Genomic DNA, 25,047 nt, shown 5'->3' on the forward strand with positions numbered 1-25,047 from the left:
TCAAACCCACAACCTTTGCATATCGGGATGACATTCTAACTGAGCTATGCTGCCAGGGCAATCTAATAAGTTTTGGTGGAGTCTTTAGGGTTTTCTATATACATACAATATATGTCATCTGCCAATAGTGATAATTTTCCTTCCTCCTTTCCAATTTGCATTTTTATTTCTTTTTTTTTGTCTGATTGCTGTAGCTAGGACTACCAGTACTTTGTTGAACAAAAGTGGTGAAAGTGGACATCGCTGTCTTGTTCCTGATTTTTTTTTTTTTTTTTAAACAGAGAGAGAGTCAGAGAAAGGGATAGATAGGGACAGACAGACAGGAATGGAGAGAGATGAGAAGCATCAATCATTAGTTTTTCATTGTGACACCTTAGTTGTTCATTGATTGCTTTCTCATATGTGCCTTGACCATGGGCCTTCAGCAGACTGAGTAACCCCTTGCTTGAGCCAGTGACCTTGGGTCCAAGCTGGTGAGCTTTTTGCTCAAGCATGAGCCCACACTCAAGCTGGTGACTTCAGGGTCTCGAACTTGGGTCCTCCGCATCTCAGTTCGACGCTCTATCACCACTGCCTGGTCAGGCTTGTTCCTGAACTTAAGGGAAACGCTTTTAGTTTTTGCCCACTGAGTATGATATTGGCTGTGGATTTGTTATATGTGACCCTTATTATGTTGAGGTATTATCTCTCTATTCCCACTTTGCTGAGAGTTTTTTTTTTTTATCATAAATGGTTGCTGGATTAAAAAATATATATTTATTTTATTGGTTTTTAAAGAGAGGAAGGGAGAGAGAGAGAGAGAGAGAGAGAGAGACAGGAACATCAATCTGTTCCTGTATATGCCCTAACTAGGTATATAACTGGCAACCTCTGTGCTTTGGAATGATGCTCTAACCAACTGAGCTATCTGGACAAGGCAGATGCTGGATTTTATCAAATCCTTTTTCTGCATCTATTATGTTCATTTGGTATTTTTCTTTTGTATCTGTGACGTATCATGTTTATTGATTTGCGAACATTGTACCAACCTTGCATCCCTGGCATAAATGATGCTTGATCATAGTGTGTGATCTTTTTAATGTATTGCTGGATTCATAATATTTGGTTGAGGATTTTAGCATCTTTGTTCATCAGATTTATTGGCCCATAATTTTCTTTTAGTTTTGAAATTAGGATGCTGGCCTCATAACATGAGTTATCTCTCCTCTTGAAGTTTTTGGTATAGTTTGAGAGGATGTTTACTTGTTTGAATGTTGGTTAAAATTTGCCTGTGAAGCCATGTGGTCCAGGGCTTTTATTTGCAGGGGATTTTTTTTTATTGCTCCTTCAATTTCATTAGTTGTAGTTGGTCTATTCATATTTTCTGATTTATCCTGATTTAGTTTTGGAAGACTATGTTTCTAGGACTTGATCCATTTTGCCCTTGTTGTCCTAATTTGTTGGCATATAGTTGTTCATAGTACTTTCTACAATCCTTTGTATTTCTGTGGTGTCAGTTATTACTTCTCTTTCATTTCTGATTTTATTTGCGTCCTTTTTTTTCTTGATGGGTCTGATTAAAGTTTCATCAATCTTGTTTATTTTTTAAAGAACCAGCTCTTGGTTTCATTGATCTTTTGTATATATTTTTTAATCGGTGTCATTTATTTCGGCTCTAATCTTTATTATTTCCGTATTTCTACTTGCTCTGGGCTTTATTTGTTGTTCTTTTTCTGGTTTTTTTTTTTTTGTTTTTTGTTTTTTTTAGGTGTAGGTTTTTAGATTGTTTATTTGAGATTTTTGTTGCTTTTTGAGGTAGGCCTGTAATGCTATGCACTTCCTATACACAACTTAGTATTTATTTTTCTTAAAAAGTGTATGGTAATAACTTGTGCTCTGTGTATTTTTAAAAGAGGTACTTCTTACAACAGTGAAATGCAGTGAGGATAACATGCGATGTGCTGTTAGATGACTTAGAGGAGGACCTTGGGCAAGTTTGAGTAACCTGAGCCACAGGTTCCTCATATAAAGTGGTAATTGTAATAATATCTATCTCACAAGATGTTTTTGAAATGTCAGAGAATATAAAAGTTGAGATACTGTGTAATTTGTGAAGTGTTAAAATAATAGTCATTAAGTAATTTTATTACTCAGCCTCAATCCTAATTTATACCTTCATCTCTAATTTGAATGATCAAAATTTGATTCATTTCTTTCATCTACTTGTCCTTAGGTAGATGTAGGGGACATTGTGTTAAGTATGTAGCTAGAATCCTGATCACATAGGGAGAATTTGAATAAAAGATGGGGAAATACTTGGAGAATCATTGGTCTCTTTTTAGCATTTCTCTGTGAGACTGATCATCTCTGGTAACTATAAAATATCTATACATAGATATTTTAAAATTTATTATGTTTTTAAAGTGAGACTTCTTCATTTTGTATATAGTACACATTTTCTGGCAGTTCTATTGGTTTATAACTTCTCATTATGAAGTTTCCCACTGCCAACTATTCTAAAAGATAATTTTTAGAAAAGGAAGTTGACTGTTTTATTTTTATATAAATTTGATTGTTTTCTTCTTTGCCATCTTAAAGAAGTGATGGTTCTTTGGAAAGCTCAAATAATTCTTGGTTTTGTTTTTGTAGGCCCAGATCACCATGAAAGTAATCCAAGGCTTATACAGTGGGGTCACTACTGTGGAACTTGATACTTTGGCTGCTGAAACAGCTGCAACCTTGACGACCAAGCACCCTGACTATGCCATTCTGGCAGCAAGGATTGCCGTCTCTAACTTGCACAAAGAAACAAAGAAAGTGTTCAGTGGTGAGTGTAGAGGAAAATTTAGAATTTAGTATTAGAAAACGTATAAGGCTACTAGAATGGAACCCTGAATATCAAAAGAAAAGTTACATCTTAAAAAAAGCAAAATGTACAAATTAGTGGCAGTTGGGGGACTAGAGCTTCCTATTTCTCCATGCTGCTGACTTGCTGAATGAATAGGTCAGTGGGTCTTTTTGTTCACTTACGTGCACATTTTTTTGTTTTTGTTTTTTTTTTTTTTTCATTTTTTTCATTTTTCTGAAGCTGGAAACAGGGAGAGACAGTCAGACAGATTCCCGCATGCGCCCGACCGGGATCCACCCGGCACGCCCACCCCAGGGGCGGTGCTCTGCCCATCCTGGGCGTCGCCATATTGCGACCAGAGCCACTCTAGCGCCTGAGGCAGAGGCCACAGAGCCATGCCCAGCGCCCGGGCCATCTTTGCTCCAATGGAGCCTTGGCTGCGGGAGGGGAAGAGAGAGACAGAGAGGAAAGCGCGGCGGAGGGGTGGAGAAGCAAATGGGCGCTTCTCCTATGTGCCCTGGCCGGGAATCGAACCCGGGTCCTCCGCACGCTAGGCCGACGCTCTACCGCTGAGCCAATCGGCCAGGGCTGTTTTTTTTTGAAGCTCATATTGAGGTAGTTGGTGATGTGGTTAGAAAAATGATTATTTATTGACAAATTCTGGGTTAAACACAATGTTAATTTTTGTTACCATTATTAGCAAATACTTCATTCTGTTGTTGCCATTTTACAGGCCAGAGAGTATGGGCAAAGGAAGGTTAAATAATTTTTTTGGTATATAAAAAGTGCTATATAAGAAGTCAGATGGTAGACTATGACAGAAATCTTTGGCTCTTGATTCCAGATTGATTATGTGGGCCCTCAAACATGATACCTCCTTCTTTAGTAGATTTATTGTAACTATATCAGTTCTCTCAAAATTGATCTGTATATACAAGTCCATTCCAATGAAAATGCCAGCATTGTGTGTGTGTGTGTGTGTGTATGTATGTATGTATGTATGTATCTAAGACACATAAATTCAGAGAGCCAATTAATGCTATGATGTCTTAAGAGCAAATGAGAGGGCTTACTGAATATGCATTTATATACATGAAATGCTTGGGATAATAGATTCTGAATTTCAAGTTGAGTTTTATTTGATAGGATGAAAAAATTGAGAAGAGATTATAATTTCTGCTTTTCTTTACTTTCAACTAATAATTCTTATTGGGGTTGGGTATCAGTCCCCTGGGAATCTTTTTCAAATAGCCTATGTTCACTAACTCTGAAAGCTTATTTTCTTAAGTGAGGCATTATATCTTTTTTCATCATGTAATATATATATTTATTGAGCACTTTCTATGCTAAGCAATGTGGTGGGTTGAGATGAAAAAAATGGTTTGAAAACCATTTTATTACTTGAAGAGTCTATTAGCTGTTATGTGTTTCTTATATTTTATTTGCTGTTGTATTTTTTTTAGATGTGATGGAAGACCTCCACAACTACATAAATCCACATAATGGCAAACACTCTCCCATGGTGGCCAAGTCAACACTGGATATAGTTTTGGCAAATAAAGATGTATGTGTAATGCTTTTCTAATTTTTTTTTTGAAAGAGGTGGGAACATTGAGCTGCTGCTCCTGCATGTGCCCTGACCAGGGAATCAAACCAGCAACCTCTGCACTCCAGGACTGCGCTCCAACCAACCAAACTATCCAGCAGGGTTTTTTATTGATTGATATTTAGATGGATAGAGAGAGGAATGGAGAGAAGGGGGAGTGGGAAGGGAAGCATTCATTTGTTCCACTTAGTCGTGCATTCATTGCTTCCAGTGTATGCCCTGACTGGGGATTGAACCTGCAACCTCTTTGTTTCGGGACTCCATTCTTTACCAACTGGCTAACTGGAGAGGCTGTAGACGTTTTATAGACTTTTTTTTTTTTTTTAGAGCAAGCACATTTAAAAAAATTTAAGCATTACAAAAGATGTAGGTAAAAAGTAATTCTTTCTCTTTCCCTGAGTACTAGCTTCTCTGGAAACAATGTTTTATTATTTAAAAATGTATTTTTTTAGTGCTGTTCTATAATACATGTGTGTACAGTACATGTATATTGTTTTCCTTTTAGCAGTAGTGTCCTGTGCATACTATTCTCACTGATACTTAATCTTAGAGATAGTTCTGTATTAGCATTTATGACTTTATCCTTTTCTTTCTAACAGCTGTATAACATTCCCTTTTATAAATATGTTGTCCTTGTGTGTGTATGTATGTGTAAAGCTGTAGTGGTGAATATTTCTTTTTCATTTTTCACTGCAGTGATTGTCCTTGTATGGTAGTGTTTGGCATATAGAGTATTTTAGTAAGATAAATCCTTTAAGTGAAATTGCTGAGCCAAAGAGTATGTGCATTAAAAATTTTAGTGGACATTGCCAAGCTGACCCTTAAAAAGGTTGATCAGGTAAAATTTTGAAAGATCTTCCTCAACAACTTAATAAAAATGATCTACTTGTGTTCCTGCTTCTTTCTTAACTAGATCCCAGAGGGAAGAAAGGTCCAGCCAGCCCTTTTGTCCACAGCATTTATTTACCTGGATATCTGCTTTGATGGAAACCACTTTAGCTTTAGGCAATAGAAAGATAAGTTAGTTGTCTCTCTAAATATGTATCTGGTGTTAAAAAGACAGGGAAACCGAGTTGTTTGTGTATTGTTCATATGTATAATCTTGAAGATAGGTTAAAGACAAAAATAAAATAACAGTAACAAAAACCTGTATCTGAAAAATAAATATAGCCAAGTATTTCAGTTCTCCATTATTCATGTAAGGCCTACCTGCCTTTGGCAACAGATATGCCCTTAAAAATGTAAGAGAAAGAACTAGATTTTTCTAGTTGGACATGGATCATTATACAGAAACACTGATAGTATTTTGAAAAAGTATCATTTTTCCTTATCCAAAAATGACTATACTTAATTGCTTTCATTTTCTTCCAAATGGCTTTTATGGCCTACAGATCATTCTGACAATAGCCAGTTCTTTTATAAAATCTTATTGTCGCCCTGGCCGGTTGGCTCAGTGGTAGAGCATCGGCCTCGCGTGCAGAGGCCCCGGGTTCAATTTCCGGCCAGGGCACATAGGAGAAGCGCTCATCTGCTTCTCCACTCCTCCCCTTCTCCTTCCTCTCTGTCTCTCTCTTCCCCTCCCGCAGCTGAGGTTCCATTGGAGCAAAGATGGCCCGGGCGCTGGGGATGGCTCCTTGGCCTCTGCCCCAGGCACTAGAGTGGCTCTGGTTGCAGCAGAGCGATGCCCCGGAGGGGCAGAACATCACCCCTGGTGGGCAGAGCATTGCCCCTGGTGGGCGTGCCAGGTGGATCCTGGTCGGGCGCATGCGGGAGTCTGTCTGACTGTCTCTCCCCGTTTCCAGCTTCAGAAAAATACAAAAAAAAAAAAATCTTATTGTCATAACAGTAGTTTGTATAAAACCTGTTAAAGGATCATGGATTTTGAAGAGCCTTAGAATTAATGTAGTCCTACCTCTTTTGCTGTTTATCATATATATTACATGCAGTTTAAAATGGTCTAATTTTTGCCCTGGCTGGATAGCTCAGTTGGTTAGTGCATCATCCTGTAGCACAGTGGTTGATTCCCGGTAAGGGCACATACAGGAACAGATGAATGTTTCTGTCTCTCTCTCTCTTTCTTCCTTTCTCACTAAAGTCAATAGCCTGGCCTGTGGTGGCGCAGGGGATAAAGCATCGACCTGGAAATGCTGAGGTCACTGGTTCGAAACCTTACACTTGTCTGGTCAAGGCACATATGGGAGTTGATGCTTCCTGCTCCTCCCTCCTTTCTCTCTCTGTCCCTCTAAAAATGAATAAATGAAATCTGAAAAAAAAATTATTTAAAGTCAATAAATAAAATTACAAAAGAAAAAAAAGAAAAAAAAAGGTTTAATTTTTATAATAAAAATATGTATTAGTATTATGGTACCAATACTTTTGGTACTAATCTAAAAACTTGTTGAAGGATAATATAGTCCCTTTTATGCTCATGTTCTTTCCCTATATAGTTGATGATGTACTTACTATAAATATTATGTGGAGTTTGTAAAGTCATATTTAAATTTTTACTTATAGTCAACTTATATTTTTGTTTTCATCTAGTCTTTTAATGTACCTAATTAGAATATTCAATTTATATAATGTGTTTTTCCTTAACATTAGATACAGATTTCTACTCTACAACAATGTTACATAGTATCACTTTTGTATCTTGTTGCTTTTAATTCTGGAGTCAAGTCAAATGTGGATTTTGTGAAAATAAGTCTATTTATATAAATTATGAGATCTTTTATCTTCAACAGCGCCTGAATTCTGCCATTATCTATGACCGAGATTTCTCTTATAATTACTTTGGCTTTAAGGTAAATAATGGGATTCCAATATCTGGGAATTTTTCCTTAAATTAGGAAATGACAGGTTTTTATGTTTAGTGATACATTTATAAAGGCAATAAGTTGATGGGAGTTGGGATGGACCCGGAGGATTAGTGGGGTTAGGGTGGGTAGTGGTTATTTGAATTAGGGAAGATATCTTACCCATTTGTAATTCTCGGAGTTTCTGTATATTATATACTTCTGGATTACCTGTGGAGGTATGTAGATAATTTGCCATTATGATTCTATCTTGTCCTACTGCTTACTGCAACTATTGAATCCCTCCTGTATGCCAAGTGCTTTTCTAGGTATTTCTGTAATGATAACAGTGATTGAGAATATGAATTTTGGTCTCAGACCTTCTGGGTTCGAATCTCTGCTCTACTTCTTATTAGCAAGTTACTTAATCTTGACGTGCATTAGTTTCTTTATCTTTAGAATGGTGATAATAATACAGATTCTGTTGAGGATAAGTGAGTGTTTGTTGCTTAAATCAGTGCCTAGCCTGTTATCAGTATTTTGTGTTAACCATTGTGATGATGATGGTGAATACTGTAACTTCTGCTTTTAATGTTATACACATTAATATAGAGCTGGCTTTTCCGAGAAATTTTCATGCAGTCTTTTCCAAAAACAAACAGCCAATTGATACTGCTCTGCACTGAAGTTAGTAAGAGTAAATATATTATTCTTTTGATTTAAAATTCTATAAAAACTGAGAAGATTTAAATAGATTGTCTTATTGTAAATGATATATTTACTGTATCTTTAAAAACTGCACTGGAAGTTTTTTTGTTTCTTTGATTTTTCTAGACTCTGGAGCGGTCCTATTTGTTAAAGATCAACGGAAAAGGTTAGAAATGAATGTTTGTGTGGTTTTTTTTTTTTTTTTTTTCCCCGAAGCTGGAAACGGGGAGGCAGTCAGACATTCTCCCGCATGCATCCGACCGGGATCCACCCGGCATGCCCACCAGGGGGCGATGCTCTGCCCATCTTGGGGCGTCGCTCTGCCACAATCAGAGCCATTCTAGCGCCTGAGGCAGAGGCCATAGAGCCATCCTCAGCACCTGGGCAAACTTTGCTCCAGTGGAGCCTTGGCTGCGGGAGGGGAAGAGAGACAGAGAGGAAGGAGAGGGGGAGGGGTGGAGAAGCAGATGGGCGCCTCTCCTGTGTGCCCTGGCCGGGAATCGAACCCGGGACTCCTGCACGCCAGGCCGACGCTCTACCACTGAGCAAACCGGCCAGGGCCTTGTTTGTGTGTTTTATTTTCTGTTCATAGTATTAAATATAGAGCTTTGAGCTTAATGTCTTTAAAATTTCTATCTAAATCTGCAATAATATTTTTAATTTTAGGTCTAGTTTATGAATGATTATCCAGCTTATTGGTATAAAATTTTTAAAATTGTCTTTTGATGTTTCTTTTTGACTCAAGTACATATCTTATTCTAGTTTGTCAGATGTGTTTCATCATGTGAAAACTCCTTTTGATTTTAGTGGCTGAAAGACCACAACATATGTTGATGAGGGTATCTGTGGGGATTCACAAAGAAGATATTGATGCTGCTATTGAAACCTACAACCTTCTTTCTGAGAGGTGGTTTACCCATGCCTCTCCCACTCTCTTCAATGCCGGTACTAACCGGCCACAACTTTCTAGGTATGCGTTATCTTTAGTCCCTTTTAAAATTCTGAAATGGTTAACCCTTGGCCTGAAAAGTAGGCAGTTGATCACAGAAAAATTAATGAACATTTAGTAATCACTCCTGCTCTCATTAAATGAGACTTGTGTTATGGAAACATTTGTTCAAGAGTTAAATGAATTGGAGAGGGACAAATTCTGACAATGAAATTTTAAACTTGATTGTGGTGATAGTTGCACAATTCTGTAAATACAATAAAGCCATTAGTTGTACACATTAAATGGACAATATAATGACATGTGAGGTACATCTCAGTCAGGTTTTTTTGAAAAAAGTAAATACAACTAATTAAGGGACTCAGAGTAGTCTGTAGTAGAGATTATGGTAGTTTGGATTAGGGAGGTGAAAGTAGAGATTGAGAGAAATAGATTCAAGAGATATTTAGGAGGTGAAATTGATAGAATTTGATGATGTTTTGGATATGAACCAAAGATGGTTTCTGAGTTTATGGGTAGAGTAACAGGACAAATGGTGATGCCATTTTCTGAAAAGGGGAACAGTGGAACAGAGTCTAGTAATATAATAAAAAAAAAGTAGAACCACCCTGAGTAAGTTAGTTTATTCCAGGAATTCAAGGATATGCTAACATTAAAACTATATTAATGTAATCCATTATACTAACATTTTATACCACTTAATACTCTTTCATAATAAAAATTAGCAGTGTCAATACAGAAAATAACTTCCTTAATTTGGTCAACGGTATCCACTAAAAATTTACATCTATTAGAGATTTCATTAAAATATTTAGATATATTAGTTCAAATATAACTTTAATCAGTTAAGTTTCTGTACTTAAGTTCTGTTAGGAGATTAAGTGTTAAAATATATCATTAAAAAACTATTTATTGGTTTTAGCAAGAGAGGAAGGGAGTAAGAGAGAGAGAAATAGGAACATCAGTCTGTTCCTGTGCCCTGACTGGGGATCGAATCCGTAACCCCTGTGCTTTGGGACGATGCTCTAACCAACTGAGCTGTCCAGCCAGGGCTAAATTCTGTCATTTATGGCACTGGAAGGTTAACCAGAAATAAATCCAATAAATAAGGCTCTTAAGGAGAAAATTCTAAAACATAGTTGAAGGACGCTAAAATATAAGGGGAGAGTGATTTTATATTAAAAAGTGGATTTAATATTGCAAATATGTCAGTTTTCCCCTATAGATTCAGTGTTATTCTAGTCAAAATTTCAACAGGCTAATTTGAAAATTTATATATAGGAGCAAAAGACTAAAAATAATCTAGTAGGATGCTCAAAGATAGCAGGCCCTAATCTCTGGAACCTGTAAATATTATTTCTAAGGAAAAATGTTTTTTGCAGGTATAATTAAGAAAGATCTTGACATAGGGAGATTGCCCAGAATTACCCAGGTGGGCCCTAAATCTAATCAAAAGTATCTTTAGAAGAGAGAGGCTGAGGGAGATATACATAAGAAGAAAAGAAGGCAGTGTGAAGATGGAGGCATAAACTAGAGGGATGTTCTACAAGCAAAGGATCCATCAGAACTAGCAAAGTCAAGGAATATATTCCCCCCTAAAGTCTCTGGAGGGAGCATTCTTGATTTTGGCCTAGTGAAACTGAAGTTGGACTTCTGACTTCTAAAACTGTGAGAAAACACATTTCTATTTTAAGCTGCCAAGTTAGTGGTAATTTGTTAGGGCAACCACAGGAAACTAATGTAAATAGCAAAACAGTTTTGAAGAAAAAGCCTTGATTTCAAGACTACTGGAAAGCTATGGTGATCTATTAGACAATGTGGTATTTACTCTGGGGCAGATAAACCACGGGAGCATAGCAGAGAGCCAGAAATAGATTCAGGCTTGTATGGGAACTTCAATAATTGGGGTGTCATTGAATTTTTTTTGGTAAAACAGTGCTAGAGAAATTGATTATCCTATGGGGAAAGATATAATTAGAATTTCCTTTGTTATGCTATACACAGAAATTCAAGAAAAGAAATATAAATTTGAAAATAAAGTCTTTTAGAAGAGCATAGAGAAAATAGATATCTATTTCCCTCTTTTAATTTGTTACAAATTTCAAACATTCAGAAAAGTTGAAAGGAAAGGACAATGCATATCAGCCATATACCCACCTCTGCTTAGATAAAAATATTACTCATATTTTGTACAAAGTAAAGGACAATGAATATCAGCCATGTACCCACCTCTGCTTAGATAAAAATATTACTAATATTTTGTCATATATATATTCATCTTAAGTTTTTTTTTGGCAGAGTCACTTGAAAGTGAGTTGTAGACATCACACTCTTTAATGTTTCAATCTGTGTCTTGTTAGGAGAATATATATGACCTCAGAGTAGTGAAGGATTTCTTAAAATAGATATAATCAGAATTACCTAAAGGAAAATTGACTACATTAAAATTAAAAATTTTTGTGAAACAAAAACAGTGAAAAACAAGTTTCAAACTGGAAGAAGATATTTGCAATGTATGTTAACTATCAAGGGATTATAAGAAAAAGAAACAGATAGAAACATGAGCAAGGGATGTAAAAAATAATTCATAGAAGAAGAGGCTTGATTGGCCAATGAACGTGAGATGATAAATATTGCTAGTAATTAGGAAAATGAAAGTTAATATCATGGGATATACCCATCAGTTTGATAAAAATGAAAAGTCTGATAATGCCAAGGGTAAAGAGTGTATAATAGGAACTTGCATAAATTGCTAGATAGAGTATACTTATTCACTTTGGATAATCTTTATTTTTTAATTTTTTAATTTTATTGATTTTATAGAGAGAGGAGGCAGGGTTGGGGGAATGAGAAGTATCAACTCATTGTTGCTTCACTTTGATTGTTCATTGCTTGCTTGTTGTATGTGCCTTGACCAGGCAGACCCAGGGTTTTGAACCCGTGACCTCAGCATTCCAGGTCGATGCTTATCCGCTGCGCCACACAGGCCAGTCTGGAGAATCTTTAATAAAGTGGGACATATGCCTATCCTTTGACCTAGCAATTCTTTCCTAGGTTTATACCCTAAGGAAATCCTTAGACATAAACACAAGGAGATATGTTCAAGAATTTTTACAGCAGCATTGTTTAGAATAGCAAACAAATTGGAAATAATCCACATTTCCAATAACAAGTGAATGGACAAATATATTGGTATATTTCTACTATAGAGTCCCTTTCAACAGTGAAAATAAACTAAAACATGATTAATAGGAAAGAATCTCTAATGAAGTGTTGAGTTAAAAAAAAGTTACAGAGGAGAAATAAATATGTAACCAGAAATTTAAAAAATATAGAACATATGTAAATGCTAAAAGAGGCAGGTAGAAATGCATGAGATGATATGGGGTTATAATTAGGCTTTATTTGTGTGTCTTATTTCTTCAGGTAGGTGATAATAAGTACAAAGTATGTTATATTACTATATCTTTCTGAATGTCTGAATATTCAGAGAAGCAGTCAATGGATAGAATCCATTTACGTGTTTGAATATTCAAGGTAGTAAAGAGATCATTGGTAGAGTATGGTTCCTGAGGTAGGGAACAGGATGAGATCCATTGCATAGGTGGAGAGGTTGTCTTCACAAACAGTGTAAGGGAGCCAAAATTTGTTGGCATATCAAAGAATTACTTGGCCAGGATAGATGTTTCTTTTTTTATAAATGTTTAATTTTTTTTCCTTACTAATAGATTGAAAAGATTGTTGTGTGCTTAGGAATTCTCATGAGAAAATGTGATAATAGCACATTTGCAGTCTGAATATGTAAACAAATAATTTAGACTTATCTATAAGACTTCCTTCTAGGCATAGCATCTAGGGTTGGCAGCAAGGTGATTTTAAAACAATGTGATATGTTGATATGTCTCACTGTGTCGTAGCTAGTAAAAGGATTTCTTAAATACCAAGGAATTTTGTGATATTCAAATCTTTTATTTGCCTAATTTACTGTCTTTGGATTATATAGTCATTTTTGTGACTCTGCTTTGCTTCATTTCACTTCCTTGCTAAGTTGTGACTTTTCCCCTCCATAGCTGTTTCCTTCTGAGTATGAAAGATGATAGTATTGAAGGTATTTATGACACTCTAAAGCAGTGTGCCTTGATTTCCAAGTCTGCTGGGGGAATTGGTGTTGCTGTGAGTTGCATTCGAGCTACTGGCAGCTACATTGCTGGGGTAAGCTTCTGTTGTATGACTAAAAATGTATTGATTAGATTGATTAGATTCAAGTCCGTAAGCCAGGGGTCCCCAAACTTTTTACACAGGGGGCCAGTTCACTGTCCCTCAGACCGTTGGAGGGCCGGACTATAAAAAAACTATGAACAAATCCCTATGCACACTGCACATATCTTATTTTAAAGTAAAAAAACAAAACGGGAACAGATACAATATTTAAAATAAAGAACAAGTAAATTTAAATCAACAAACTGACCAGTATTTCAATGGGAACTATGCTCCTCTCACTGACCACCAATGAAAGAGGTGCCCCTTCCAGAAGTGCGGCGGGGGCCGGATAAATGGCCTCAGGGGGCCGCATGCGGCCTGCGGGCCGTAGTTTGGGGACCCCTGCCATAAGCAATCAAGCTTATGGTTGAAAGGGCATATGCTGGGGCTTGGGAGACCTAGGTCTCTGTTAATTACTAGCTGGTTGTATGACTTGGAGTGAGTCATTTCACTGCTTCTGACCTCATTTTTACCTATTTTATTAAAGGTTTAGATTAGATGATTTCTAGGATTCTTATTTCAGATTTTGGTTTATTTTATATTTTAGAATACTGGCTTACTTTATAATAGCTATTTATTTCTTCTTTTAGTGAGAGTGGAGATGAAGAGAGACAGGAATGATGAGAAGCACCAACTTGTAGTTGCATCACTTTAGTTGTTCATTGATTGCTTCTTTTATGTGCCTTGGTGGGGGGAGGGGGGCTCAGGCCGAGCCAGTGACCCTTGGTCAAGCCAGTATCCTTGGGCTTTAAGCCAGCGACCTTTGGGCTCAAGCCAGTGACCTTGGGATCATGTTGATGATCCAATGCTCAAGCTAGCGAGCCCATGCTCAAGCCAGTGACCTCAGGGTTTCAAATCTGCCACCTCAGTGTCACAGGTTGACATTCTATCCACTGTGCCAGTCAGGTGTAGAAGCTATTACTGATTGATTGCTTATTATGTGTTAAATCTGTTATAAAAGTTTACTTGAATTATTCATTTAATCTTTATTATAACCTTATGAGATAGATATTTCAGATACATGGTAGGAACTTTACGCCTTACAGTAACTTTGTGAGTGTAGACATTATACCACTATTGCCTTCACTTTACAAATGAAGAAGCTGAGGCTTAGAAAGTTAAATTACTTCCAAATATCAGTCACTTAAATAGGTGATAGAGCCAGGATTCAAGTTTTAAACATTGTTACTTTGTGATGTAAATTCAAGCCCAGCTAGTTCACTATTCCTTGAGAGTCAAGGTGATGATTTAAGGTAAGACCTGGATTTACAGTAAATCCCATCTCCACTACATACTAATAGCACCTAGTGCCAGTTGTTCTACATCTGTTTCTTCATCTGTAATATGAAGAAAATATCTTACCCTATGGAATAAAGTTGGAGAGTTCAGAGGAAACCATTCCATTATGTGGTGTTTTACAGGTGCTGTGCTGTGATATATACAGCACTTAACATGTAGTAATAGGGTGAATCATTGCTCATATATTTCTAGACTTTTTAACAGTTTGCTTTGTGTTAGAAGGATTATTTTTGAAATTTGATGAGGTCTATTCTAGTCCTAGGAGTCTATATTTTTCTATCTTCATTCTAGAGTCCATTTATTGTTGATACTTTCTATTTACCTTTTTTATTGTCTTGATCTAGCCATTGCATATAATACTTTTTAAAACATTTTATTTACTGATTTTAGCAAGAGAGGAAGGGGGAGAATGAGAGAAAGAGACAAGAACATCGATCTGTTCCTGTATGTGCCTTGACTGGGGATTGAACCAGCAACTTCTATGCCTCAGGTCGATGTTCTAACCAACCAAGCTATCTGGCCAGGGCTGCATATAATTCTTATTGTTAAGTTGCCTTGAATTCTTTTGGGAATGATCTTTAGAAAGTGTGATATTTATCCTGATTTTGGATTCTTTTGACTTGTAATTGTTATGTCTCCTAAGTTAGAGATGCCACGAAATACTTGGTATATACAATGATTGTTATTTATTAAACAACATTTTGTTTATTTTGTTAGGCATTATGTTTTCAAAGCAGAGATAGAAATGTGGAGAGAGCAGGTAAAACTAGATTGGGAGAGAGTGATTTGTTCACGCTCAAGCAGTTTGTTCTTTTCCTTGCTGAGTTCCCTTTTTCTCCTCCAGATGCCTTTATTCTCAGTCTCTCTTTCAGACTAACGGCAATTCCAATGGCCTTGTACCGATGCTGAGAGTATATAACAATACAGCTCGATACGTGGATCAAGGTGGAAACAAGGTATGTTCTATTACTTGAAAGTACTGGAAATCAGAATTAAAAACTGTTAGCTATGTATGCTAATCATAAGATGATTCATTGTGTGTTTCTAACAACTTTGACCTTTTAAAAATTTTAAAATCAGTTTAATGAGTATGATTTACTTTAAAGTATACACACATAAATGTACAAATGTACAGTTTGATGGATTCTGACAGATGAATACACTTTATAATTACCACACCAATCGAAATAGAGGACAGTTCCATTACCCTAAAATGTTTCCTTATGCACCTTTATGTTAATCACCACCATCCTTCCCACTCATACATACTGGCTCCAGGCACCCACTTATCTAGTCAGCAGCTGTTTTACATGACAGTTTATTTATAAAGAATTTCTAAAGTTGTGACTTGTATTAATACCTAACGTTGAAAAGGAGTTGTCGTATGTCTTCTTAAGTTTTTCTTTAATAAAACAAAACTCTGCCTATATTATGGTGGGAAAAATAAAGTTCAGAGGATTGGGTGGTTTATTTAATATTACTGGGATAGTTTGTTTGCAACTTGAGCCTGCCTCTTGGATATGTAGGCATACTAAGATAGATAGACATACTCTTAGTTTATGAACTTCTCTCTGGTATACTGCAAAAAAAATATATGTGTACCTTGATAAGACATACTACCTTTTGACTTTTAGTAAGAGTACAACCTATTACTATCAAAGTTAAAATGATTTTCTTTGGGCTTTATACATGTCATATAGTGCAAAGTGAGCTGGATAACAATGAAGAGGAAGCACCATCTCTAGTTCAGTGTATCACTTTAGACTGTTTAATTCTTTTACCACATTTTCTTCTTGTCAAGTGCTCTTTTTTACTCTTAGAATTGTAAGAAAAATATTACTATATATTTTTATAGTACTTCTTGTATTATTTTACTAATTCATTAATTGTAGTGAAGATCCAAGGAGATAATATAAACAAAAATGTTTTGGAAAATGTGAAGTCTCTTTGTTTCATTCTGATTCTTAAAAGAATAATGATTATTTACCATTAGCGACCTGGGGCATTTGCTATTTACCTGGAGCCTTGGCATTTAGACATCTTTGAGTTTCTTGATTTAAAGAAGAACACGGGGAAGGAAGAACAGCGTGCCAGGGACCTTTTCTTTGCCCTTTGGATTCCAGATCTCTTTATGAAACGAGTAGAGACTAATCAGGTAAGAGATGGGCACCTGTTTGTAATAATGGCTCAATTCATATAAGCTTTCTTTTCATTCTCTTAAATCATGCTAAGGAAGAGTCTACCTATGTGTTTTGCTATGGAAGACAATTTTAACCAGTTAAAAGATGCTATTTCTGCCTTCTTGGATTTTTATTCTGCAAAATAGATGCTGTCTGACCTACATGCTTAAAAGGTTGTATACAAACAGGCAGAACTAGATGTTTGGGCCTGAGTCTAAAATTATCATTTGTACAGCAGATTTCCAAAGCAGTTTATGGAAGGCACCCTATCCCTCAGGGGTATCAAACTCGCAGCCCGCGGGCCGCATGCAGCCCGCCCAACAATTTTGTGCAGCCCGCAGACTAATCCACGAAGTTCAAAATATTTTGGATAAAATTAAGTAAGCCCGTGGATTAGTCTGCGGGCCGCACAAAATTGTTGGGCGGGCCGCGAGTTTGAGACCCCTGCATCCCTTATATTGTTACTAATAGAATATATATGTTTGGTTACTTAAAGTTTCTCATGGGTGGTACTGTTCTTCAGGACTGGTCTTTGATGTGTCCAAACGAGTGTCCTGGTCTGGATGAGGTCTGGGGAGAGGAATTTGAGAAGCTATATGAAAGGTATGAAAAACATATGAAAGTAATAATATTTTACATGTTTTTCTCTTATTTGGGGGATCCACATTTTAAAACTCTATCATTCATTAACCAGTTTCTAGGAATATTTGGAAACATTGAGGCGAGAATGTGGTTAATAATTTTATTTTGGTCAGGTTTTCTTTGTGCATCTTTATCAAGATTTTGGTTTCCGTCTTTAAAGTTTGGGATGTGTAAATATTTGCATGAGTTTTCAATTAATGCTTTTAAAAATGAAGGCAAAGAGTTGGCAGGATTGTTATTTTGCTTTGTTGTGTGGTACACTTGATAAAGTTGTGCTTTATATTGCACACAGGAATCAAGATCAGCTAGGATAGTATATGTCAATAGTTCATTAAATAATAGCACAGTAGTACTACTTGAGCATAATCGCACAATTTGACTACTTTAGGTTTTGCTCCTTTTTCTTACAGAAGGTAATATTTAGTGGGATTGGGGTATATTTTAAGGATTTAAAGTTGCCTGGTGTTTTTCTATGGCTTTAAGAGTAAAAGGAATATCATATACCTTATTTTTTTCCTTAACAAAATTTAGTAAAATATTTAAGAGTTTTTGAAATATATTTTAGTGTTTTCTTTCATGGTCTCTGTAATAGTTTTTCTTAGAGAATATTAAAACAATATTGGGTTTGTCTTTCAGTTATGAGAAACAGGGTCGTGTCCGCAAAGTTATAAAAGCTCAACAGCTTTGGTATGCCATCATTGAATCTCAGACAGAGACAGGTACCCCATACATGCTCTACAAAGATTCCTGTAATCGGAAGAGCAACCAGCAGAACCTGGGAACGATCAAATGCAGCAACCTATGCACAGAAATAGTAGAGTATTCCAGCAAAGATGAGGTAGGTAGAAAAACTTGTGCCTAAATCTAGTACTAAGAGTTGAATCTTAGGAAGGGAAGTTACTGTTTGTGAATCTCTCACTTGATTTCACGTGAGATAGGTGAAGAGACTTTTCATAGCTATTGGTAAGCCGAAGGGCACTAAAATAGAAATTACAAAGGAAAGAAGAAGTGTGATTTGTGCCCTTGAATATGTTTTAGTCTAAGCCAGGGGTCCCCAAACTACGGCCCGCGGGCCACATGTGGCCCCCTGAGGCCATTTATCCGGCCCACGCCGCACTTCTGGAAGGGGCACCTCTTTCATGGGTGGTCAGTGAGAGGAGCATAGTTCCCATTGAAATACTGGTCAGTTTGTTGATTTAAATTTACTTGTTCTTTATTTTAAATATTGTATTTGTTCCCGTTTTGTTTTTTTTACTTTAAAATAAGATATGTGCAGTGTGCATAGGGATTTGTTCATAGTTTTTTTTATAGTCTGGCCCTCCAATGGTCTGAGGGACAGTGAACTGGCCCCCTGTGTAAAAAGTTTGGGGACCCCTGGTCTAAGCCATGTAGAAGACATTTAACTTTTTTTATATATACACAATTGTAATCTTTACTTGAGAAAAATAGTAGTGAATAGTCATGGTAATTTAAAACAACACAAAAATGTGTTAGGATGCTCATTCATTTGAAAGTATGCAAATGTGAGAATCTTTTCAGTGAATGGTGAGATAAAATTCTAACCTCAAACCTTCAAAGTGATTCACAGAAGAAGTGAAGCCAGAAATGAGTTATAGAATAGTTTTTTGAAAATATAGCTTATGGAAAAGCTTCCATTTTGGAAGAACGGCCTGTATGACAGATCAGAGATAGGGTTTGGTTTTATGCAGTGAGTGTCAAGTAAGTTTTTTTGATGGAACAAACACATTAAGGTTTGGTATAGGAAAATACGGCTTTGGCCGGGAGAATGAATTAGTAGGTGAAAGCTAGGATGTGTCACAGGTAGGAAGCTTTTCTAGGTTTCTGAAAAGAAAATAGAATTAAAATGGTAGTATGAGCCTGGCCTGTGGTAGCACAATGGATTGAGTGTCAATGTGGAATGCTGCAGTCGCTGATTCGAAACCCTGGGCTTCCTGGATCAAGGCACATACTACAAGCAATCAGTGAACAACTAAAGTGAAGCAACTATGACTTGATACTTCTCACTACTCCGCCCTACTCTGGCCTCTGTAAAATCAGTAAATAAAATCCTTTAAAAAATGGTAGGATACACAAGAAGTTTAGAAGATGGGGACAGAGTAAGTGGACGTTTAAACTACCAACTCCCAAGACCAAATTGGATTACAGCTTAATTTAAGAACAGTCATCTTGAAAAACCAACGTAGGACTAAACGAAGAGAAGTCTATAACCAAGGTTCACAGAAGAGGCCACAACGAAACTGGTAGGAAGGGATTGGACGAAGTGGGCTGCCCCGCTCCCAGGAGCGAGTGGTGGTAGAGGGTCCACAAGGACCCTCACTGTGAGGAGAATGGCACTGAGGGGTGTGGATCCTCAGACCCAGGCCTGAAGCCCCAGTTTAGAACCCTAGAGCCTAGAAGAGGTGCCCAGACAGAATTTAGTGGTGAAAAGAATAGGGTTACTGTTTGTGCAAAAGAGACAGAACTCTCAGACTCAGGCTCCATTTTAAAGGGCTAGCTCAGAAAACCTCCTTTACAGCAACTTACCTGGGGCTCCAGTGGCAGGGAGAGCTGAAAAGACTGGAGTTGCAAGAGGAGAGTGTAAACTCAGAGGCTCAAGGAGAGACACTGTGGGAGATGGCCACCCCTGTGCTGAATCATTTCCCAAAAATAAGGTGGCCATTTTTTCTGGGAGAAGCGGCCTCTTTTTGGAGCACCAGCAAAGGGAGGCAATTACCCCGCCCACTGGAGTCTCTCCTGCTTGTCAGGGCAAAGGTTCACTCAGAAGCAGGGGGTATGTCAGGCACACAAGTTTTGGGTGCTGGGGACTGAGCTGCACAGCCCCTCCACACTGGTGAGTGCTTGCTGGAGGTCAGGCTGGTGGAGTAGTGGCAGCGGCGGCTGGTGTGCCGGCGCCTGGCAGTGAGCAGAACAGAAAGGATCTCAGAGGCCACACCCACTGGACTCCCGTGACCACACCCAACTGAGGTCTGAAAAAAAAAACTTGGATAGAATGACACCTGAGGCCAAGGGGCAAGCCACACCCACTAACCTTCCTAATTCCTGAATTACCTTGCTGGCCCAACAAGCAGCCAACAGTAAGAGGTGGCAGAAAGCAGGACTCGGGAACTTGAACATTTAATCGGACTTTCCCCAGGCCAAGAGTAGATAAAAGCCAGCCTAAAAGTGCAGCTGATATTTACAATGGCAGCTGGGACCAGCAGAGGAAGTCACAAACTCTGGATCGCTTCTGGCTCCAAGAACGTTGTTAAGGGCCAGTCATAGGCAGTGACACCAGTGGTCTGCGGTAGGTTCCTGCCAGCCAGGTCCAGGGCTGGGACATCCAGTGGCCAGAAGCGGAGAGCATCAGTTTAGGACCCAACAACTCTTGTTACAGTGGTATCTTAAGGAAGGGCTCCTCACATCTGACCCAGCTAAGGCACAGAAAATGCTGAAACAGCAAAAAGAACAGTAGCTGCAGACAAGTAGCCCACAGTGGATTACAAACAACAGCTGATGCCAACTCAAGAAGATACAGAAACAACACAACTGGAAGCTGAAGGCAGACCACACCAACCCTAGGCTCAGCTAGCTACACAAACAGCACACTCAAAGGAAGAGTCTATACACAGACAAAATAGGAAGACAGAGAAATGCAATACAAAGGAATCAACAAGAGAAATCCCCAGAAAAAGAACTGAATGAGATGGAGGTAACCAAACTACCAGAATCAGAGTGTAAAACAATGATTTTCAGGGTGCTCAAGGATCTTAGAGCAACAATGGATGGACATAACAAACAACTAAATAAAAAGATAGCGAGCATCAAAAAGGACATTGAGATTATAAAAAAGAATCAGTCGGAAATGAGAAATACAATATCACAAATGAAGACTGCACTAGAAGGCATTAACAGCAGGCTGGATGAAGCAGAGGACCAAATCAGTGATTTAGAGGACAAGATAAACGAAAACACAGAAGCAGAGAAGCAAAAAGAAAAAAGGCTCAAAAAGTCAGAGAAAATTCTAAGAGAGCTATGTGACAACATGCAGAGAAACAACATCTGCATCATAGGGCTCCTGAAGGAGAAGAGAAAGAACAAGGGATAAACTGTTTGAAGAAATCATAGCTGAAAATTTCCCTAAATTGATGAAGAAAAAAGTCACACTGAGATCAAGAAGCACAGAATTCCATTAAGGATGAACCCAAAAAGGCCAACACCAAGACACATAATTAAAATACAAAAATTAAGAGACAAAGAAAGAACACTAAAAGCAGCAAGAAAAAAGCAGTTAATTACCTAGAGAGGAGACCCCATAAGAATGAAATTTAACTTCTCAACAGAAAAACTTGAGGCCAGAAGAGATTGGCAAGAAATATACAGAGAGATGCACAAGAACCTATAACCAAGACTTCTTTATCTAGCAAGGCTATCATTTAAAATTGAATGAGAAATAAAAAGCTTCCCAGACAAAAAAACAACAAAACAACTCATGGAATTCATTACAACCAAACCAATACTGTAAGAAATGTAAGGGGCCTGTTGTAAATAGAGGAAAGGAAAAAAAATCTAGAAAAAGAGAAATGTAGATTTAAAGAATAAAATGGCAATAAACAACTACGTATCAGTAATAACCTTAAATGTAAATAGATTAAATGTTCCAATCAAAAGACACAAGCTAGCTGCATGGTTAGGAAAACAGGACCTGTACATATGTTGTTTACAAGAGACGCTCCTCAGAAAAAAAGATACACAGAGACTAAAAGTGAAGGGATGGAAAAAAATATTTCATGCAAATGGCAATGAAAACAAAGCTGGGGTAGCAATACTTACATCAGACAAAATGGACTTTAAAACAAAGGCTAAAGAAGGGATAAAGAAGATCACTACATAATGATGAAGGGAGCAATGATGAAGGAAGATATAACCAATAAAAATATCTATGCACCTAATATAGGAGCACCTAAATGTATGAAGCAGATTTTGATGGAAATAAAGGGCAAGATCAACAGCAACACTATAATAGTAGGGGACTTTAATGCCCCACTAACAGCAAGGGATAGATCCTCCAGACAGAAAATGAACAAAGAAACAGCGGCCTTAAATAACACACTAGATCCACTGGATTTAATAGATATCTGAGACCCTTTCATCCCAAAGCAGCAGAATATACATTCTTTTCAAGTGCTCATGTACATTCTCTAGGATAGATCACATGTTAGGACACAAAATAAGTCTCAGTACATTTAAGAAGAGTGAAATTATATCAAGCATCTTCTCTGATCACAATGGCATGAAACAAATCAACTGCAGTAGAAAAACTGAAAAACATTTAAACACTTGGAGTCTAACTATTAGAATGTTATTAATTAACGAATGGGTTAACAATGAGATCAAGGAAGAAATCAAAAGTTTTCTTGAAACAAATGAAAACAAACATACAACAACTCAAAATTAATGGGACAGAGCAAAGGAGTTCTGAGAGGGAAGTTCATAGTACTATAGGCATACCTTAAGAACAAGAAAAAAGGTCAAATAAATAACTTAACCCCTCATTAAAAATAACTAAAAAAAGAATATCAAAGCCCAAAGGAAGTAGAAGGAAGGACATAATAAAGATCAGAGCGGAAATAAATGACATAGAAGCTAAAAAAACAATACAGAAAATCAGTGAAACCGAGAGCTGGTTCTTTGAAAAGGTAAGTAAGATTGATGAACCTTTAACCAGATTCACCAAGAAAAAAAGTCACAGGACTCAAATAAAAGAAAAAATGAAAGTGCAGAAGTAACAACTGACACTGTAGAAATACAAAGGATTGTAAGAAAATACTATGAAGATCTATATGCCAAAAAACTGGACAACATAGGTGAAATGGATAAATTTCTTGAAACATATAATCTTTCAAAAATTAGTCTGGAAAAATCAGAAAACCTAAATAGGCTGATGACAACAAATGAAATTGAAATAGTTATAAAAAAAACTCCCAACAAACAAAAGTCCTGGACCAGATGGCTTCACAGGCAAATTTTACCAGATATTCAAAGAAGAATTAACACCTATTCCTCTCAAGCTATTTGAGAAAATTCAAGAGGAGGGAAGACTTCAAACACCTTCTATGAAGCAAGCATAATCCTCTTTCCAAAACCAGATAAAGACGCTACAAAGAAATAAAATTATAGACCAATATCTTTTATGAACCTAGATGCTAAAATTCTCAACAAAATATTAGCAAACCGATTCCAGCAATACATTAAAAAAGCATACATCATGATCAAGAGGGTTTTATTCTGGAGAGGTACAATATTCACAGATCAACCAATGTGATTAATCACATCAACAAAAGGAAGGACAAAAATCACATGGTAATCTCAATAGATGCAGAAAAAGCATTTGATACAATCCATTCACGATCAAAACTCACAGCATGATCAGAAGCACCCATTCATGATCAAAACTCTCAGCAACACGGGAATACAGGAAACATACCTCACCATGATAAAGGCCATCTATGACAAACCCACAGGTAACATACTCAATGGGCAAAAATTAAAAGCAATCCCCTTAAGATCAGGAACAAGGTGGGGTGCCCCCTTTCACTACTTTTATTAAACATAGTTCTGGAAGTCCTAGCCACAGCAATCAGACAAGATGAAATAAAAGGCATCCAAATTGGAAAAGAAGAAGTAAAACTATGATTTGCTGAAGACATGATACTGTACAGAGAAAACCCTAAAGTTTTAGGCAAAAAAACTATTAGACCTAATAAATGAATTTGGCAAGGTGGCAGGATATAAAATTAAGATTCAGATATCAGTGGCATTTTTATACACTGAAAATAAACTGTCAGAAAAAGAAATTAAAGAAACATTCCCCTTCACTATTGCAACAACAACAAAAAATAAAGTTCCTAGGAGTAAATTCAACCAAGGAGACTAAAGGCTTGTACTTGGAGATTTATAAAACATTAATTTTAAAAAAAGACAAAAACAGGAAGATACAAACAAGTGGAAGCATATACGGTGTTCATGGATAGGAAGAATAAACATCATTAAAATGTCTATATTACCCAAAGCAATATATAGATTCAATGCAATTCCTATGAAAATACCAATGGCATACTTCAAAGATATAGAGGAAATATTCCATATATTTTTCTTTCTCTGCCTGGCTTATTTCACTTAACCTAATAGTTTTCAGGTACATCATGTTGCAAAAGGTAAGATTTCCTTCTTCTTCATGGCCCCATAGTATTCCATTATATATATGTACCATACCTTTTTTTGTGTGTGTGGTGACAGACAGAGAGAGGAACAGATAGGGACAGATAGACAGAAAGGGAGAGAGATGAGAAACATCAATTCTTCGTTGCGGCTTTTTAGTTTTTCATTAGTTGCTTTCTCACATGTGCCTTGACTGGGGGACTACAGTAGACTAGGTGATGCCTTGCTCCAGCCAGCGACCTTGGGCTCAAGCTGGTGAGCCTTTCCCAAACCAGATGAGCCTGTGCTCAAGCTGGTGACCTTGGGGTCTCAAACCTGGGTCCTCCAGATCCCAGTTCAGTGCTCTATCCACTGTGCCACCGCCTGTTCAGGCTGCACCATAGCTTTTTTTTTTTTTTTTTAAAATTTTTATTTATTCATTTTTAGAGAGGAGAGAGAGAGAGAGAGAGGGAGAGAGAGAAACAGAGAGAGAGAAGGGGGAGGAGCTGGAAGCATCAACTCACATATGTGCCTTGACCAGGCAAGCCCAGGGTTTCGAACCGGGGACCTCAGCGTTTCCAGGTCGA

At 37.2% G+C, this 25,047-nt stretch overlaps 1 protein-coding gene and 1 non-coding gene across 2 annotated transcripts in view; both read left to right on the forward strand.

Annotated features, from left to right (window-relative positions):
- Nucleotides 1–25,047, forward strand: part of RRM1 (ribonucleotide reductase catalytic subunit M1) — a 75,478-nt gene that overhangs the window by 15,072 nt on the left and 35,359 nt on the right. Inside the window, exons 3-12 of the mRNA XM_066250762.1 lie at nucleotides 2,629–2,806; nucleotides 4,291–4,391; nucleotides 7,175–7,234; nucleotides 8,060–8,099; nucleotides 8,741–8,903; nucleotides 12,953–13,094; nucleotides 15,314–15,397; nucleotides 16,435–16,596; nucleotides 17,145–17,224; nucleotides 17,900–18,101. Coding sequence (XP_066106859.1) covers nucleotides 2,629–2,806; nucleotides 4,291–4,391; nucleotides 7,175–7,234; nucleotides 8,060–8,099; nucleotides 8,741–8,903; nucleotides 12,953–13,094; nucleotides 15,314–15,397; nucleotides 16,435–16,596; nucleotides 17,145–17,224; nucleotides 17,900–18,101 — 1,212 coding nt within the window. The remainder of the gene's footprint in view (nucleotides 1–2,628; nucleotides 2,807–4,290; nucleotides 4,392–7,174; nucleotides 7,235–8,059; nucleotides 8,100–8,740; nucleotides 8,904–12,952; nucleotides 13,095–15,313; nucleotides 15,398–16,434; nucleotides 16,597–17,144; nucleotides 17,225–17,899; nucleotides 18,102–25,047) is intronic.
- Nucleotides 5,868–5,943, forward strand: TRNAA-CGC (transfer RNA alanine (anticodon CGC)). The gene has a single exon. It is a non-coding gene; the product is annotated as a tRNA-Ala (tRNA).

The sequence above is a fragment of the Saccopteryx bilineata genome, chromosome 1 (assembly GCF_036850765.1).
Source record: "Saccopteryx bilineata isolate mSacBil1 chromosome 1, mSacBil1_pri_phased_curated, whole genome shotgun sequence".
Taxonomy (NCBI): Eukaryota; Metazoa; Chordata; class Mammalia; order Chiroptera; family Emballonuridae; genus Saccopteryx; species Saccopteryx bilineata.